We start from the raw sequence: 19212 nt of genomic DNA on the forward strand, positions 1-19212 counted from the left end.
CTAAACTAGCCTCTCTAAGACCAGGTAGTACTAAACTAGCCTCTAAGACCAGGTAGTACTAAACTAGTCTCTCTAAGACCAGGTAGTACTAAACTAGTCTCTCTAAGACCAGGTAGTTTTAAACTAGCCTCTAAGACCAGGTAGTACTAAACTAGTCTCTCTAAGACCAGGTAGTACTAAACTAGCCTCTCTAAGACCAGGTAGTACTAAACTAGTCTCTAAGACCAGGTAGTACTAAACTAGTCTCTCTAAGACCAGGTAGTTCTAAACTAGTCTCTCTAAGACCAGGTAGTTCTAAACTAGTCTCTAAGACCAGGTAGTTCTAAACTAGCCTCTCTAAGACCAGGTAGTTCTAAACTAGCCTCTCTAAGACCAGGTAGTTCTAAACTAGCCTCTCTAAGACCAGGTAGTTCTAAACTAGCCTCTCTAAGACCAGGTAGTTCTAAACTAGCCTCTCTAAGACCAGGTAGTACTAAACTAGCCTCTCTAAGACCAGGTAGTACTAAACTAGCCTCTCTAAGACCAGGTAGTACTAAACTAGCCTCTCTAAGACCAGGTAGTACTAAACTAGCCTCTCTAAGACCAGGTAGTACTAAACTAGCCTCTCTAAGACCAGGTAGTACTAAACTAGCCTCTCTAAGACCAGGTAGTACTAAACTAGCCTCTCTAAGACCAGGTAGTACTAAACTAGCCTCTCTAAGACCAGGTAGTACTAAACTAGCCTCTCTAAGACCAGGTAGTACTAAACTAGCCTCTCTAAGACCAGCCTTACGGTAGTTCTAAACTAGTCTCTCTAAGACCAGGTAGTACTAAACTAGCCTCTCTAAGACCAGCCTTAAGGTAGTACTAAACTATATCCCAACGATTGTTTTACTTCACTACATAATAGACACCAGAGTCCTGATCATATAACTATAGTCTATAACAACTGCCTAATTGAAGTGACAGCCCTGTGATTGTAATGATTTAACCTTCTATAATAAATAGATGAGTTGCAATTCAATTGATATATTTTAATGGTTGATTGACGAGATTTTATGGATTGATTGATTGTATCCTACCTTGATGTGGCCCGAGTAGTCAAGCAGTTAGTACTCAGGACCCTGGCACATGTAAAGGACTGGGAGACTAGTCAGGATCGGTTATGATCCGAACCACAGCCATTCTGACTCGCAAACTCTCCTATCTTTCATATCTCAATAAAATCTCTCTATTTTAAAAAAATATTTAAACAAAATCCTACCTTGATGAAGGCGTATCCCGCCCCGTTGTCTGTAATGGTGAGTCCCAGGGCCTCCTCTGATTTAAACACCTCCACCTCCTTCTTAATCCCTTTAATGTGGGCGAATATAAAGTCCTCCAGGCCGATCTGACCACCAAGCAGCTTCTCCATGTCGATCTTATGGGTGTTCAATGTACAGAACAGGATCTGGGGAGGGAGAGACAGACAGACATATTAATGAACAGGATCTGGGGAGGGAGAGACAGACAGACATATTAATGAACAGGATCTGGGGAGGGAGAGACAGACAGACATATTAATGAACAGGATCTGGGGAGGGAGAGACAGACAGACATATTAATGAACAGGATCTGGGGAGGGAGAGACCGACAGACAGACATATTAATGAACAGGATCTGGAGACACACGAAGAGACAGAGAGACAGTTGATAAAATCATGTGCCACGGAATCGGAACATCAAAAGATCTCTTCCGAACTCATTTTACAACCTGTATGGAGCCTCGGTCAACATTTTGGTCCTCAAGTTAAACTGGTATATTTCTTTGACATTTTTTGTTGTTGTTGCCAATTTTGTTTTTTTATTCAGGGAGGACAGACAAGTTCCCTACCTTCTCCCCCTTCCACCTTCCTCCTCCATTTTTGCAGTAATTCAAGTTCCCTACCTTCTCCCCTTCCACCTTCCTCCTCCATTTTTGCAGTAATTCAAGTTCCCTACCTTCTCCCCTTCCACCTTCCTCCTCCATTTGTATTGAGCAGATACTCCCATATATGACATAACATGTGCCATTACTCAGCCTTTCCTATTCATGACCGACCAGGTTCCTTCAGGGGAACCATTTCTGATCAAGACACACTGAGTGGACAAAACATTAAGAACACCAGATCTTTCCATGACATAGACTGACCAGGTGAAACTATGATTCCATATTGGATGTCACTTGTTAAATCCACTTCAAAATCAGTGTAGCTGAACGGAAGGAGACGGGTTAAATAAGGATTTTTAAGTGTTGAGACACGGATCGTGTACAGTATGTGTGCCATTCAGAGGGTGAATGGGCAAGACCTTGAACTGGGTAAGGTAGTAGGTGCCAGGCGCACCGTTTTGTGTCAAGAACTGCAATGCTGCTAGTTCTTTCACACTCAACAGTTTTCCCGTCTGTATCTAGAATGGTCCACCACCAAAAAATAAATCCAGCCATCTTGACACAACTGTGGAAATATTTGGAGTCAACATGGGCCAGGATCCCTGTGGAACGCTTTGAGCACCTTGTAGAGTCCATGCACCGACGAATTGTGGCTGTTCTGAGGACAAAAGGTAGGTTCCAATTCAATATTAGCAAGGTGTTTTTAATGTTTTCTATACACAGTGTTTTATTTAATTTATTTTTCATTCATTTTTGAAAATACATTTCTTGACAGTGCAGCGGTAGTCCTGGGGGAGGACCCAGGTGGCACGGTGCAGCGGTAGTCCTGGGAGAGGACCCAGGTGGCACGGTGCAGCGGTAGTCCTGGGGGAGGACCCAGGTGGCACGGTGCAGCGGTAGTCCTGGGGAGGACCCAGGTGGCACGGTGCAGCGGTAGTCCTGGGGGAGGACCCAGGTGGCACGGTGCAGCGGTAGTCCTGGGGAGGACCCAGGTGGCACGGTGCAGCGGTAGTACTGGGAGAGGACCCAGGTGGCACGGTGCAGCGGTAGTACTGGGAGAGGACCCAGGTGGCACGGTGCAGCGGTAGTACTGGGAGAGGACCCAGGTGGCACGGTGCAGCGGTAGTACTGGGAGAGGACCCAGGTGGCACGGTGCAGCGGTAGTCCTGGGGGAGGACCCAGGTGGCACGGTGCAGCGGTAGTCCTGGGGGAGGACCCAGGTGGCACGGTGCAGCGGTAGTCCTGGGGGAGGACCCAGGTGGCACGGTGCAGCGGTAGTCCTGGGAGAGGACCCAGGTGGCACGGTGCAGCGGTAGTCCTGGGAGAGGACCCAGGTGGCACGGTGCAGCGGTAGTCCTGGGAGAGGACCCAGGTGGCACGGTGCAGCGGTAGTCCTGGGAGAGGACCCAGGTGGCACGGTGCAGCGGTAGTCCTGGGGGAGGACCCAGGTGGCACGGTGCAGCGGTAGTCCTGGGAGAGGACCCAGGTGGCACGGTGCAGCGGTAGTACTGGGAGAGGACCCAGGTGGCACGGTGCAGCGGTAGTACTGGGAGAGGACCCAGGTGGCACGGTGCAGCGGTAGTACTGGGAGAGGACCCATCCATGATCTCGCCATCACGGTTGACAACTCCATTGTGTCCTCCTCCCAGAGCGCTAAGAACCTTGGTGTGATCCTGGACAACACCCTGTCGTTCTCAACCAACATCAAGGCGGTGGCCCGTTCCTGTAGGTTCATGCTCTACAACATCCGCAGAGTACGACCCTGCCTCACACAGGAAGCGGCGCAGGTCCTAATCCAGGCACTTGTCATCTCCCGTCTGGATTACTGCAACTCGCTGTTGGCTGGGCTCCCTGCCTGTGCCATTAAACCCTTCAACTCATCCAGAACGCCGCAGCCCGTCTGGTGTTCAACCTTCCAAAGTTCTCTCACGTCACCCCGCTCCTCCGCTCTCTCCACTGGCTTCCAGTTGAAGCTCGCATCCGCTACAAGACCATGGTGCTTGCCTACGGAGCTGTGAGGGGAACGGCACCTCAGTACCTCCAGGCTCTGATCAGGCCCTACACCCAAACAAGGGCACTGCGTTCATCCACCTCTGGCCTGCTCGCCTCCCTACCACTGGGGAAGTACAGCTCCCGCTCAGCCCAGTCAAAACTGTTCGCTGCTCTGGCCCCCCAATGGTGGAACAAACTCCCTCACGACGCCAGGACAGCGGAGTCAATCACCACCTTCCGGAGACACCTGAAACCCCACCTCTTTAAGGAATACCTAGGATAGGATAAGTATTCCCTCTCACCCCCTTAAGATTTAGATGCACTATTGTAAAGTGACTGTTCCACTGGATGTCATAAGGTGAATGCACCAATTTGTAAGTCGCTCTGGATAAGAGCGTCTGCTAAATTACTTAAATGTAAATGTAAATGTAAAGGACTCAGGTGGCACGGTGCAGCGATAGTACTGGGAGAGGACCCAGGTGGCATGGTGCAGCGGTAGTACTGGGAGAGGACCCAGAAACGCGAAACAAAAACGGACCGGGTCGTAGCTGGCTTCTCCATCAACCGTTTACACATTCTCCAAAATGTGGATAATTGCTCAATTCTCAAATTCTGCAATGTAGTAGAAATTGGTGGGAGTTCCTTTATTTATTTATTTATTTCACCTTTATTTAACCAGGTAAGCAAGTTGAGAACAAGTTCTCATTTACAATTGCGACCTTTGTTCTACTGTGAAAATCTCTCTCTCCATACTGCATTGCCAGGGGAAGAGTCTCCACCAGGAATTTACGACCTGAGATAACAGAACCTGGGGTGTAGAAGAGAGTGGGGAAGCCACAATCTATATACCCAGAAAGGGCCACATCATGACACTGGTCAACCCGTCAGGAAGTCCAGTGTCCAGTTGCAGAGGGTAGGTGTCCAGACTTAGGGTTGAATGCTGAACTGTAGTCAATGAACAACATTCTCACATAGGTGTTCCTTTTGTCCAGGTGTGACAAGTGTCGCAAGTCTGAATTGTTGAACATCAATTCAAGTTTCAGTCTCTATTGTCTTTTTGCATCCCTGATGGATTTGTGGACCTTGTACCTGCTTGCTTTGTATGTGTTGCACACGACGGAGTCATGGGGGTCCATTCTGCTGACATTGAATGCTGCAGTACGGGTCTCAGCATGGTACGGATTCTCTGTTCGCCCAGGGTTTTTTGGTTGGGGAATGTCCGGATTGTTATTGTGCCTACAACATCATCATGTTGGTGATATCATGTTTGTGATGTTTCAAATGATACAAATTTTTATTTTTTATTTTTTAAATCACCCACGACAATAAAGACTGCCTCCAGTTAGGAGGATTCTTGCTAGATAATGTTCTTGTACAGTTCGTTGAGTGCTGTCTTGGTGTTTGCTTATTGTGGCATGTACACAGCTGTGATAACGCACGTGAATTCCCTCGGCATATAGCGGGGTCTGCATTTTAGCATCAGAAACTCCAGGTCGGGTGAACAGGCGCTCAAGATGTTTTCAACTTCGGTACACCAGGAATTGTCGATGAGAAAGCATACCCCTCCCCCCTACTCTCACCAGAAGCCGCCATTCGATCCATACGAAAAAATGGAAAAGCAGTCTGGTTGAATAGCAGAGTCAGGTGTATTGTCCCAAAACCTCTGTAAAAACACAAGACAGCATTCCCTGATGTCCGTCTGCGATTCAAGCCTCGAGTTCAAAGTTTATTTTCAGAGTGAGCGTCAGCGTGTTAATAGAGAAATCATTAATGAGTGAGTCATGTGTTTATTCTTCGGTCATGTCCTATTCCCACTGGGAGAGCAGATGAGGAAGGTGACCTTTCTACCAGCGCCATGCAGCAGAGATCTGGCTTCACACCTCGTGGCAGACCCAGGGGGTGTTGGTAATGGGATCTGTTTGAGGCCTGATTTAAAAGGCCTTTAAACTGACCATGGCTCAGTCCACTGGGAGGGCTGGTGAAAGGCCCTGTGTCCCAAATGGAAGACCATTCCTTGTATAGAGAACTACTGTTAACCAGGGCCCAAAGGGAACAGGGTGCCATTCAGGACACATCCAAAGCTACTGGGAGGACCCTACCGCGGGTCACCCAAAGCTACTGGGAGGATTCTACCGCGGGTCACCCAAAGCTACTGGGAGGACCCTACCGCGGGTCACCCAAAGCTACTGGGAGGACCCTACCGCTGGTCACCCAAAGCTACTGGGAGGACCCTACCGCTGGTCACCCAAAGCTACTGGGAGGACCCTACCGCTGGTCACCCAAAGCTACTGGGAGGACCCTACCGCTGGTCACCCAAAGCTACTGGGAGGACCCTACCGCTGGTCACCCAAAGCTACTGGGAGGACTCTACCGCTGGTCACCCAAAGCTACTGGGAGGACTCTACCGCTGGTCACCCAAAGCTACTGGGAGGACCCTACCGCTGGTCACCCAAAGCTACTGGGAGGACCCTACCGCTGGTCACCCAAAGCTACTGGGAGGACCCTACCGCTGGTCACCCAAAGCTACTGGGAGGACCCTACCGCTGGTCACCCAAAGCTACTGGGAGGACCCTACCGCTGGTCACCCAAAGCTACTGGGAGGACCCTACCGCTGGTCACCCAAAGCTACTGGGAGGACTCTACCGCTGGTCACCCAAAGCTACTGGGAGGACCCTACCGCTGGTCACCCAAAGCTACTGAGAGGACCCTACCGCTGGTCACCCAAAGCTACTGGGAGGACTCTACCGCTGGTCACCCAAAGCTACTGGGAGGACCCTACCGCTGGTCACCCAAAGCTACTGGGAGGACTCTACCGCTGGTCACCCAAAGCTACTGGGAGGACCCTACCGCTGGTCACCCAAAGCTACTGGGAGGACTCTACCGCTGGTCACCCAAAGCTACTGGGAGGACCCTACCGCTGGTCACCCAAAGCTACTGGGAGGACTCTACCGCTGGTCACCCAAAGCTACTGGGAGGACTCTACCGCTGGTCACCCAAAGCTACTGGGAGGACTCTACCGCTGGTCACCCAAAGCTACTGGGAGGACTCTACCGTGTCAGAAACCCATAGATAAATGGCACCATGCCAGAAACCCATAAAATAATATAATATCTAACATTTTATCTATCAACCCTTGTCAAAGCTTCTTTCAAGCAGACCATTTATTTCAATGCTATTGTATCAACACCAATAGAGAATAATGGTACAGTAGACATTTGTTCTTGAGTGAGTTTAAAACAATTTTAGTTTGTATCAAACTTTCTAAACCTGGTGTGATGAAATGACAAGTTGCACTAGTTTCCTGAACCGCCTTACTTCTGGGTTTCTGATATGATACCAATATCTATTTTTAGAAAATAATTTCTATTAACCTTTATTTAACCAGGCAAGTCAGTTAAGAACAAATTCATACCATGCCACCTCTACACTCTAACCACTAGGCTACCCTGCCACCTCTACACTCTAACCACTAGGCTACCCTGCCACCTCTACACTCTAACCACTAGGCTACCCTGCCACCTCTACACTCTAACCACTAGGCTACCCTGCCACCTCTACACTCTAACCACTAGGCTACCCTGCCACCTCTACACTCTAACCACTAGGCTACCCTGCCACCTCTACACTCTAACCACTAGGCTACCCTGCCACCTCTACACTCTAACCACTAGGCTACCCTGCCACCTCTACACTCTAACCACTAGGCTACCCTGCCACCTCTACACTCTAACCACTAGGCTACCCTGCCGCCTCTACACTCTAACCACTAGGCTACCCTGCCGCCTCTACACTCTAACCACTAGGCTACCCTGCCGCCTCTACACTCTAACCACTAGGCTACCCTGCCGCCTCTACACTCTAACCACTAGGCTACCCTGCCGCCTCTACACTCTAACCACTAGGCTACCCTGCCGCCTCTACACTCTAACCACTAGGCTACCCTGCCGCCTCTACACTCTAACCACTAGGCTACCCTGCCGCCTCTACACTCTAACCACTAGGCTACCCTGCCGCCTCTACACTCTAACCACTAGGCTACCCTGCCGCCTCTACACTCTAACCACTAGGCTACCCTGCCTCTATGGGGTTTCTGATACGATGTACTAGTTTCCTGACCTGTCTTACCTGACATGCTGTATTAGTATGGGGTCATCAGAATGACCTCTTAAGTGTTACAGGGCTCTTATCTAGGCTGCGTACCAAAAAGGTACCCGATTCCCTTTATAGTGCACTAGGGCCCATTGGACTCTGGTCAAAAGTAGTGCACTATATATGGAATAGGGTGCCATTTGGGACACGATATAACGTAAGTGGCAGAGAAAAGACGTTCCTTGTTAGTACACAATACAAGCAGAGAGGCCTAACAGACACAGAGCACTGCTTCACTCTGCACTGAATGCATCAGCTGACAATCACTGACACAAGCAAGGGTTGCCCCTGGTTACTGGAGTATAAATAATTGGATTAGGAAGAGGGGGGCGATCAAGGAGAAAGAATGAGAGAGACCGAGAGAGAGAGAGAGAGAGAGAGAGAGAGGGTGTCAGGAAGAGAGCGATAGCGAGAATGAGAGTGTGAGAGAGACCAAGAGAGAGAGAGTGAGGGTCAGAGAGAGTGGAGACGGACCCACTGGTTGCCCTCCAAGTTAAAGAGAGCTGGTAGTCCCATCAGCCAAACTACCAGGTGTTACACAGGGAAGAGATTCAGGAGTTATGCTAATTTGGTATAGAGCAGGCCACTATTCAATGAATCAAAACGGGATATTTTACATTTGGTTACAAATAAAGAAGGAAATAATCTCAGAGTAAAATGTCTTCCTATGTGCTACCCATATCCCCCACTAGGATCCCCATATTTTAATGAAGACAGCTTCTCCATCTTGGAGGGGAAATCAATCATTTCCAGGCCCAGGGACATGTACTAGTCTGTTGCGACCTAAATGCCAGAACCGGACAAGTACCTGACATTCTCAGCACACAGGGGGACAAACACCGACTCAAATATCCCCCCCAGGCACAACTATGACAAAACAACCAACAAAAACGTGTCACAACTCCACCAGCTCTGTCGCACGCTGGGTCAGTACATAGTCAACGGTAGGCTTGGAGGAGACTCCTATGGTAGGTACACCTATAGCTCTGTCGCACGCTGGGTCAGTACATAGTCAACGGTAGGCTTGGAGGAGACTCCTATGGTAGGTACACCTATAGCTCTGTCGCACGCTGGGTCAGTACATAGTCAACGGTAGGCTTGGAGGAGACTCCTATGGTAGGTACACCTATAGCTCTGTCGCACACTGGGTCAGTACATAGTCAACGGTAGGCTTGGAGGAGACTCCTATGGTAGGTACACCTACAGCTCATCTCTTGGCAATAGTACTGTAGACTACTTTATCGCAGACCTCAACCCAGAGTCTCTCAGAGCGTTCACAGTCAGCCCGCAGACCTCAACCCAGAGTCTCTCAGAGCCTTCACAGTCAGCCCACTGACCTCAACCCAGAGTCTCTCAGAGCGTTCACAGTCAGCCCACTGACCTCAACCCAGAGTCTCTCAGAGCCTTCACAGTCAGCCCACTGACACCCCGAGGCACCGCCGCATTTAAGTGATAATGCCCTTGAAGCCGGTGTTTGGAGAATATATTGGCCCAGGTGTTGTTAGGCCTGAGATGAAGGTCGAGGGCTGGCAAACCATACCAATAGATCCTCTAAACACAGACACAAATCTAGGGTTGCTACCCAAGCCAGCTGGTCGTTCTATCGGTTCAGTTGCCAGAGGCGCGACCCAGTCTTTCAGTTTTTTTTGTTCCTCAAGATAATATCTAGATGCTTTTTAAAAATAATGGAGATCAAGTTTATAAATTGCCTGGCTGGGCTGATGAGACAGTGGATTGCACAGTCAGATGGAACAGAGTAAATATATACATATAGAACTAGTTAAAAGTTCTAGAACACCAACTCATTCAAGGTTTTTCTTTATTTTTTTACTATTTTCTACATTGTAGAATAATAGTGAAGACATCGCAACTATGAAATAACACATTATGGAATCATGTAGTAACCAAAAAAAAGTGTTAAAACAAATCTAAATACATTTTATATTTGAGATTCTTCAAAGTTGCCACACTTTGCCTTGATGACAGCTTTGCACACTCTTGGCATTCTCTCAACCAGCTTCATGAGGTAGTCACCTCATGGCTTGCAATTGGATTGCTGGACATCCATCAACCCCATTTATTCAGATCTGATCAACGAGGACAGTTAAGGTAATGGATTGGGCCTAGTTATTGTTCATTAGCAGCATACGTTTGTGTTCATTCTCTTAAAATAGCCTATATACTCTTCTTGTACAATGTATAACATACTGTACTGTTTTGTCTGGACTGTCTGCCTGTCTTGGTGAGAATCTTAAGTTAATATTTTTCAGTTTATATGCCTATTATTATTATTATTCAGGGGAGTGTTCTGGCCAGCCAGGGTTGGGCAGCACTTTAGAACATTCCAATGTTCCGTCTGGTGAATCTCTCAGGCATATTTTTCTGATTGAAAATGGGAACAAAAATGTGAGAGATGGACAAATACTGATTTCAAAACATGATAATATGAACGAGCCTATAGTCCAAGACATGAGGCGAGTATCAAAATCGTTTTAAAAGAAATGCCCTTTTTGCCTTAAAGTTGAACCTCGGATAGATCTGCACTATAATAGCCTATAGAGCCAACTCAAAATATGGTATTCTGTTATTTTTAAATGGCCTACATTTTTCATATTATAGGGAGACTAAATGAAAACGACAGACATAAAATGTAGGGAGAAAGGCAGGCACTTTATATAAACATTGAATTGCTGTGGCTCGAATTTCATAATAGATTTTTCAGACGTTTTCCTTTGGTAAGTGGACTCATGTCTCTCCTCACTCAGAAGGCTGCTCATTGATGGCAATTCCAAAGCTCATAATTGTGACTTGGTTAAATTGGAATGATGATGATGAATGGTGAGAGTCCATTATAGCCTAAACCTTTAATCATAGGCAATTGTTAAATTGTGTATCTAAAATCACGATGTTTCAATTTATGTAGTCATGTGACAGTCTTTAGAAAAATTAAAAAGTCAAAGTGCCAGCTGATTAACCAGATATTTTCGCATGGAATGTTCCATTTAATAACTGATATAAATGTGTTCTGAATGTTCCATTTAATAACTGATATAAATGTGTTCTGAATGTTCCATTTAATAACTGATATAAATGTGTTCTGAATGTTCTATTTAATAACTGATATAAATGTGTTCTGAATGTTCCATTTAATAACTGATATAAATGTGTTCTGAATGTTCCATTTAATAACTGATATAAATGTGTTCTGAATGTTCCATTTAATAACTGATATAAATGTGTTCTGAATGTTCTATTTAATAACTGATATAAATGTGTTCTGAATGTTCCATTTAATAACTGATATAAATGTGTTCTGCATGTTCCATTTAATAACTGATATAAATGTGTTCTGCATGTTCCATTTAATAACTGATATAAATGTGTTCTGAATGTTCCATTTAATAACTGATATAAATGTGTTCTGAATGTTCCATTTAATAACTGATATAAATGTGTTCTGAATGTTCCATTTAATAACTGATATAAATGTGTTCTGAATGTTCCATTTAATAACTGATATAAATGTGTTCTGAATGTTCCATTTAATAACTGATATAAATGTGTTCTGAATGTTCCATTTAATAACTGATATAAATGTGTTCTGAATGTTCCATTTAATAACTGATATAAATGTGTTCTGAATGTTCCATTTAATAACTGATATAAATGTGTTCTGAATGTTCCATTTAATAACTGATATAAATGTAGTCTGAATGTTCCATTTAATAACTGATATAAATGTGTTCTGAATGTTCCATTTAATAACTGATATAAATGTGTTCTGAATGTTCCATTTAATAACTGATATAAATGTGTTCTGAATGTTCCATTTAATAACTGATATAAATGTAGTCTGAATGTTCCATTTAATAACTGATATAAATGTGTTCTGAATGTTCTATTTAATAACTGATATAAATGTAGTCTGAATGTTCCATTTAATAACTGATATAAATGTGTTCTGAATGTTCCATTTAATAACTGATATAAATGTAGTCTGAATGTTCTATTTAATAACTGATATAAATGTGTTCTGAATGTTCTATTTAATAACTGATATAAATGTGTTCTGAATGTTCCATTTAATAACTGATATAAATGTGTTCTGAATGTTCCATTTAATAACTGATATAAATGTGTTCTGCATGTTCCATTTAATAACTGATATAAATGTAGTCTGAATGTTCTATTTAATAACTGATATAAATGTGTTCTGAATGTTCTATTTAATAACTGATATAAATGTAGTCTGAATGTTCTATTTAATAACTGATATAAATGTAGTCTGAATGTTCTATTTAATAACTGATATAAATGTAGTCTGAATGTTCTATTTAATAACTGCTATAAATGTGTTCTGAATGTTCCATTTAATAACTGATATAAATGTGTTCTGAATGTTCCATTTAATAACTGATATAAATGTAGTCTGAATGTTCTATTTAATAACTGATATAAATGTAGTCTGAATGTTCTATTTAATAACTGATATAAATGTAGTCTGAATGTTCTATTTAATAACTGATATAAATGTGTTCTGAATGTTCTATTTAATGGATGTCATAAGGTGAATGCACCAATTTGTAAGTCGCTCTGGATAAGAGCGTCTGCTAAATGCCTTAAATGTAAATGTAATGTAAATGTAATAACTGATATAAATGTAGTCTGAATGTTCTATTTAATAACTGATATAAATGTAGTCTGAATGTTCTATTTAATAACTGATATAAATGTAGTCTGAATGTTCTATTTAATAACTGCTATAAATGTGTTCTGAATGTTCCATTTAATAACTGATATAAATGTGTTCTGAATGTTCTATTTAATAACTGATATAAATGTGTTCTGAATGTTCCATTTAATAACTGATATAAATGTGTTCTGAATGTTCCATTTAATAACTGATATAAATGTAGTCTGCTATAGCTCTCTAGTCTGCTCATATGAACACAGCTCTGCATGATTTAATGAAAAGCAGCAAACAGACATTGTTTCATACACAGACTGATAAACAGAAACGAGCAACAGGCTGTACAGCTTCTCAGTTCAAGTGAATGTGAAATGTCAAGCAGACAACCAAAGGAAAAAAAATGTTTTGATGAAGAAAGCAAAAACCTAAGAAAGAATTTGAGAAACTTTTCCAACCAATAAAAAAGACACAAAAAACCTGAGCCTACATCTTCTCTATGGTGAATCACTAAAACAATACAGAAATACACTACGGAAAACGAACGAACAGCACGTCAGAAATCAGCTCAGCGTAATTGAAGAAGAAACCACTTCTGCGAAAATTGAATAACACTAAACAAACAACACAAAGAGTTATCTATCCAAAACAGAGATGTGTGGATAAACCACTTCTCCAATCTGATTGGCTCTTTAACAAACAACACGAAGAGTTATCTATCCAAAACAGAGATGTGTGGATAAACCACTTCTCCAATCTGATTGGCTCTTTAACAAAGAACAACCAGCAAAAACATGATCAACTACTAATCTTAGAATCAGCTACTAAAGACTACCAGAACCCACTGGATTCTCCAATTACATTGAATGAACTACAGGACAAAATAAAAACCCTCCAACCCAAAAAGGCCTGTGGTGTTGATGGTATCATTAATGAAATGATAAAATATACAGACCACAAATTCCAATTGGCTAAACTTAAACTCTTTAACATCATATGTAGCTCTGGCATCTTCCCCAATATTTGGAACCAAGGACTGATCACCCCAATCCACAAAAGTGGAGACAAATTTGATATAACTACCGTGGGATATGCATCAACAGCAACCTCTGCATTATCATTAACAGCAGACTCGTACATTTCCTCTGTGAAAACAGTGTACTGAGCAAATATCAAATTGGTTTCTTACCAAAATACCATACGACAGACCACGTATTCACCCTGCACACCCTTATTGACAAACAAACCAAAACAAAACTGATGGAAAGTGGTGTTGGGGGAAAAACATGTGAGATTATAAAATCAATGTACACAAACATGTGTGAGATAAAAAAGGGCAATGAAAGGCCAGATTTATTTCCACAGGGCTGTGGGGTGGGACAGGGATGCAGCGTGAGCCCCACCCTCTTCAACATTTCTATCAATAAATTGGCGAGGGCACTAGTGCTTCTGTCACAAACAAAGGAGGGCCTACAGCAGCACCTAGATCTTCTGCACATATTGCCAGACCTGTGCTCTGACACAATCTCAGTAAGACAAAAATAATGTTGTTACAAAAAAGGTCCAGTTGTCAGGACCATAAATATAAATTCCATCTAGACACGGTTGCCCTAGAGCACACAAAAAACTATACCCACCTCAGCCTAAACATCAGCACCACAGGTAACTTCTACAAAGCTATGAACGATCTGAGAGACAAGGCAAGAAGGGCCTTCTACTCCATCAAAGGGAACATAAAATTCAACATACCAACATACCAATTAAGATCTGGCAAAAAAAATACTTAAATCAGTTCTAGAGCCCACATTACACTACCAGTACATTATACAGATAGAACCCATTACCCTCCATGGTTGTGAGGTTTGGACTCACCAACCAAGAATTCAGAAAACGGGACAAACAATTCTGCAAAAAAAAAAAAAAAAAATCAACATGCAACAATTTAAAATATTTTACAGAGTTACAGTTCATAAGGAAATCAGTCAATTGAAATACAATTCATTAGGCACTAATCTATGGATTTCACATGACTGGGAATACAGATATGCATCTGTTGATCAGATACCTTAAAAAAGGTAGGGGGATGGATCAGAAAACCAGTCAGTATCTGGTTTGACCACCCTGTCTCATGCAGCGTGACACATCTCCTTCACATAGAGTTAATCAGGCTGTTGATTGTGGCCTGTGGAATGTTGCTGGACATTGGCAGGAACTGGAACATGCTGTCGTACACGTCAATCCAGAGCATCCCAAACATGCTCAATGGATGACATGTCTGGTGAGTATACAGGCCATGGAAGAACTGGGACATTTTCAGCTTCCAGGAAGTGTGCATAGGTCATTGCGACATGGGGCTATGCATTATCATGCTGACACATGAGATGATGACGGTGGATGAAATGGCACGACAATGGGGCCTCAAGATCTCGTCACGGTATATCTGTGCTTTCAAATTGCCATCAATAAAAAGCAATTGCGTTCGTTGTCAATAGCTTACGCCTGCCCTTACCATAACCCCACCGTGTGGCACTCCGTTCACAAATTGACATCTGCAAACCGCTCACCAACACGACGCCAGACGCGCGCTGTCTGCCAGCTACCCAATACAGTTGAAACCGGGATTCATCCGTGAAGAGCACACTTCTCCAGCGTGCCAGTGGCCATCGAAGGTGAGCATTTGCCCACTGCTCTTGGTGACGAAGCCAAACTGCAGTCAGGTCAAGCACCTGGTGAGGATCACGAGCTGATGAGATTCCCTGAGGCGGTTTCAAACAGTTTGTGAAGAAATGTATTTGGTTGTGCAAACCCACAGTTTCATCAGCCGTCTGGGAGGCTGGTCTCAGACGAAGAAGCCAAATGTGGAGGTCCTGGGCTGTTGTGGTTACACATGGTCTGTGGTTGTAAGGCCGGTTGGACGTACTGCCAAATTTGTAAAAAACTATGTCTGAGGCGGCTTTTGGTAGAGAAATTAACATTTCATTTTTTGGCAAAAGCTCTGGTGGACATTCCTGCAGTCAATATGCCAATTGCACGCTCCCTCATCTTGAGCCTGCGGCATTGCGTTGCGAGTAGCCTTTTATTGTCCCCTGCACAAGGTGCACCTGTGTAATGATCATTCTGTTTAATCAGGTTCTTGATATGCCACTCATATCAGGTGGAAAATTAAGGAATGTCAAGGATTTAGGGCTCCCGAGTGGTGCAGTGGTCTAAGGCACTGCATCTTAGTGGTAGAGGCATCACTACAGACCCTGGTTCAGCGGTCTAAGTCACTGCATCTCAGTGGTAGAGGCGTCACTACAGACCCTGGTTCAGAGGTCTAAGACACTGCATCTCAGTGGTAGAGGCGTCACTACAGACCCTGGTTCAGAGGTCTAAGACACTGCATCTCAGTGCTAGAGGTGTCACTACAGACCCTGGTTCAATTCCAGGCTCTATCACAACCGGCCGTGATTGGGAGTCCCATAGGGGAGGCCCAGCGTCGTCCGGGTAAGGGTTTGGCAGGGGTCGGCCGTCATTGTAAATAATCATTTGTTCTTAACTGATTGCCAAGTTAAACAAGGTTAAATAAAATAAAAAATGTGAACAGACTCAGTGAGCAGAGATTCCACCATAGCCGGTCTTCTCTAGAGAGCCAGGTCTGAAACGGAGCTGCACTTCCAGACCACATTAGAAATACATATTTCCCCACAGACACACAGAGAATTAGAGAAACAAACCAAAACATTGATAAACTCCCATATCTGTTAGGTGAAGTGGCATCACAGCAGCGAGATGTGTGACCTGTTGCCATGAGAAATAGGCAACCAGTGCAGAACAAATATTGTAAATTGTGGTCCTTCTGTAGAGCATGGCGCTTGTAACGCCAGGGTAGTGGGTTCGATCCCCAGGACCACCCATACGTAGAATGTATGCACACATGACTGTAAGTCGCTTTGGATAAAAGCGTCTGCTAAATAGCATATATTATTATTATTATTATAAAATACCACCAATATGTCTCTGTTTATTCATCTTCCCTTTCATACTACAACTATTTGCACATTGCTAAAACACTGAACTAAAACACTGAACATAGTAGATCATATAAGACTTGAAACGTTTCTTCTTTTTTTGACCTTTTTGAGTGAAATGTTTACTGTTCAATTGTAATAGTTTTTAGTTTGTTGTTTTGTCTTCTTCGCTTTTGTTTGTTTTTTCACTTGCTATGGCAATAAAGCCCCTTTGAATTGAGGCGAGGGGGTGGAGGAGGAGGAGGAGGCGGAGGAGGAGGCGAAGGCAAAGGGGGCTGGGTGGGAGGTGAAGTGGACTCTCTACTTGGCTAAACTCCCAGCTTTCATCAACACCACGCAGCCAAAACAGTATGGAGCAGAGCAGGACAAAGAAGAACAGGACAGAGGAGGGCAGAGCAGAACAGTCACAGGACAGGACGGAACAGAAGCTCTCTGGGAACACAGCCAGGGCAGTGGGAGGAGGAGAGGCCAGGAGGAGGAGGAGGAGAGGGCAGGAGGAGGAGAGGGCAGGAGGAGGAGAGGGCAGAGTAGAACAGAGCAGAACAGTCACAGGACAGGACGGAACTGAACAGAAGCTCTCTGGGAACACAGCCAGGGCAGTGGGAGGAGGAGAGGGCAGGAGGAGGAGAGGGCAGGGCAGTGGGAGGAGGAGAGGGCAGGAGGAGGAGGAGAGGCCAGGAGGAGAGGGCAGGAGGGGGAGGAGGAGGAGAGGGCAGGAGGGGGGGAGGAGGAGGAGAGGGCAGGAGGGGGAGGAGGAGGAGAGGGCAGGAGGGGGAGGAGGAGGGAGAGGGCAGGAGGGGGAGGAGGAGGAGAGGGCAGGAGGGGGAGGAGGAGGAGAGGGCAGGAGGGGGAGGAGGAGGAGAGGGCAGGGGGGGAGGAGGAGGTGAGGCCAGGGCAGTGGGAGGAGGAGAGGCCAGGAGGAGAGGCCAGGACAGTGGGAGGAGGAGTGGCCAGTAGGAGGAGTGGCCAGGAGGAGGAGGAGAGGCCAGTGGGAGGAGGAGTGACCAGGAGGAGGAGGAGGAGGAGAGGCCAGGGCAGTGGGAGGAGGAGTGGCCAGTAGGAGGAGGAGGAGAGGCCAGGGCAGTGGGAGGAGAGGCCAGGGCAGTGGGAGGAGGAGGGGCCAGGAGGAGGAGGAGAGGCCAGGGCAGTGGGAGGAGGAGAGGCCAGGAGGAGGAGGAGGAGGAGAGGCCAGGGCAGTGGGAGGAGGAGTGGCCAGTAGGAGGAGGAGGAGAGGCCAGGGCAGTGGGAGGAGAGGCCAGGGCAGTGGGAGGAGGAGGGGCCAGGAGGAGGAGGAGAGGCCAGGGCAGTGGGAGGAGGAGAGGCCAGGAGGAGGAGGAGAGGCCAGGGCAGTGGGAGGAGGAGAGGCCAGGAGGAGGAGGAGAGGCCAGGGCAGTGGGAGGAGGAGAGGCCAGGAGGAGGAGGAGAGGCCAGGGCAGTGGGAGGAGGAGGAGGAGAGGCCAGGGCAGTGGGAGGAGGAGAGGCCAAGAGAAGGAGGAGGAGGAGGAGGAGAGGCCAGGAGGAGGAGGAGGAGGAGGAGAGGCCAGGCCAGGGCAGTGGGAGGAGGAGAGGCCAGGAGGAGGAGGAGGAGGAGAGGCCAGGGCAGTGGGAGGAGGAGAGGCCAGGAGGAGGAGGAGGAGGAGAGGCCAGGGCAGTGGGAGGAGGAGAGGCCAGGGCAGTGGGAGGAGGAGGAGGAGGAGGAGAGGCCAGGGCAGTGGGAGGAGGAGAAGAGAACAGGGAGGGGAGGCCAGGCCAGGGAGGGGAGGCCAGGCCAGGGAGGGGAGGCCAGGGCAGGGCCGTATGCAGAAGGAGGGAGGGGAAGTCAGGCCAGGCCAGGAAGAGGACGGGAAGCCAGGACGAGGAGATGCCAGGAGGAGGAGGGGAGGCCAGGAGGAGGAGGAGGGGAGGCCAGGGCAGTATGCAGAAGGAAGGAGGGGGAGTCAGGCCAGGCCAGGAAGAGGACAGAAAGCCAGGAGGAGGAGGGGAGGCCAGGAGGAAGAGGAGGGAGGCCAGGGCAGTGGGAGGAGGGGAGGCCAGGGCAGGAGGAGGGGAGGACAGGGAGGGAGGCCAGGGCAGTGGGAAGAGGGGAGGCCAGGGAAGGAGAAGGAGGGGAGGACAGGGCAGGGAGGGGAGGCCAGGGCAGTGGGAGGAGGGGAGGCCAGGGAAGGAGGAGGAGAAGAGGCCAGGGCAGGAGGAGGAGAGGCCAGGGCAGGAGGAGGAGAGGCCAGGGAAGGAGGAGGAGGAGAGGCCAGGGAAAGGAGACCAGGGCAGTGGGAGGAGGAGGAGGAGGAGGAGAAGAGGCCAGGGAAAGGAGGCCAGGGCAGTGGGAGGAGGAGGAGGAGGAGGAGAGGCGAGGGCAGGGCAGTGGGAGGAGGAGGAGAGGCCAGGGGAAGGAGGAGGAGGAGAGGCCAGGGCAGTGGGAGGAGGAGGAGGAGAAGAGGCCAGGGAAAGGAGGCCAGGGCAGTGGGAGGAGGAGGAGGAGGAGGAGG

The 19212-nt window shown here is 46.7% G+C and overlaps 1 protein-coding gene across 1 annotated transcript in view; it reads right to left on the bottom strand.

Annotated features, from left to right (window-relative positions):
• Window positions 1-1243: 1243 nt before the first annotated feature.
• Window positions 1244-19212, bottom strand: part of LOC124025440 (PDZ domain-containing protein GIPC1-like) — a gene marked incomplete at its 3' end in the record, with an annotated part of 49983 nt that continues 32014 nt past the window's right edge. Inside the window, exon 2 of the mRNA XM_046338881.1 lies at window positions 1244-1429. Within this exon, the coding sequence (XP_046194837.1) occupies window positions 1244-1429 (186 nt within the window). The remainder of the gene's footprint in view (window positions 1430-19212) is intronic.

The sequence above is a fragment of the Oncorhynchus gorbuscha genome, unplaced genomic scaffold (assembly GCF_021184085.1).
Source record: "Oncorhynchus gorbuscha isolate QuinsamMale2020 ecotype Even-year unplaced genomic scaffold, OgorEven_v1.0 Un_scaffold_2248, whole genome shotgun sequence".
In the NCBI taxonomy this organism is placed as follows: Eukaryota; Metazoa; Chordata; class Actinopteri; order Salmoniformes; family Salmonidae; genus Oncorhynchus; species Oncorhynchus gorbuscha.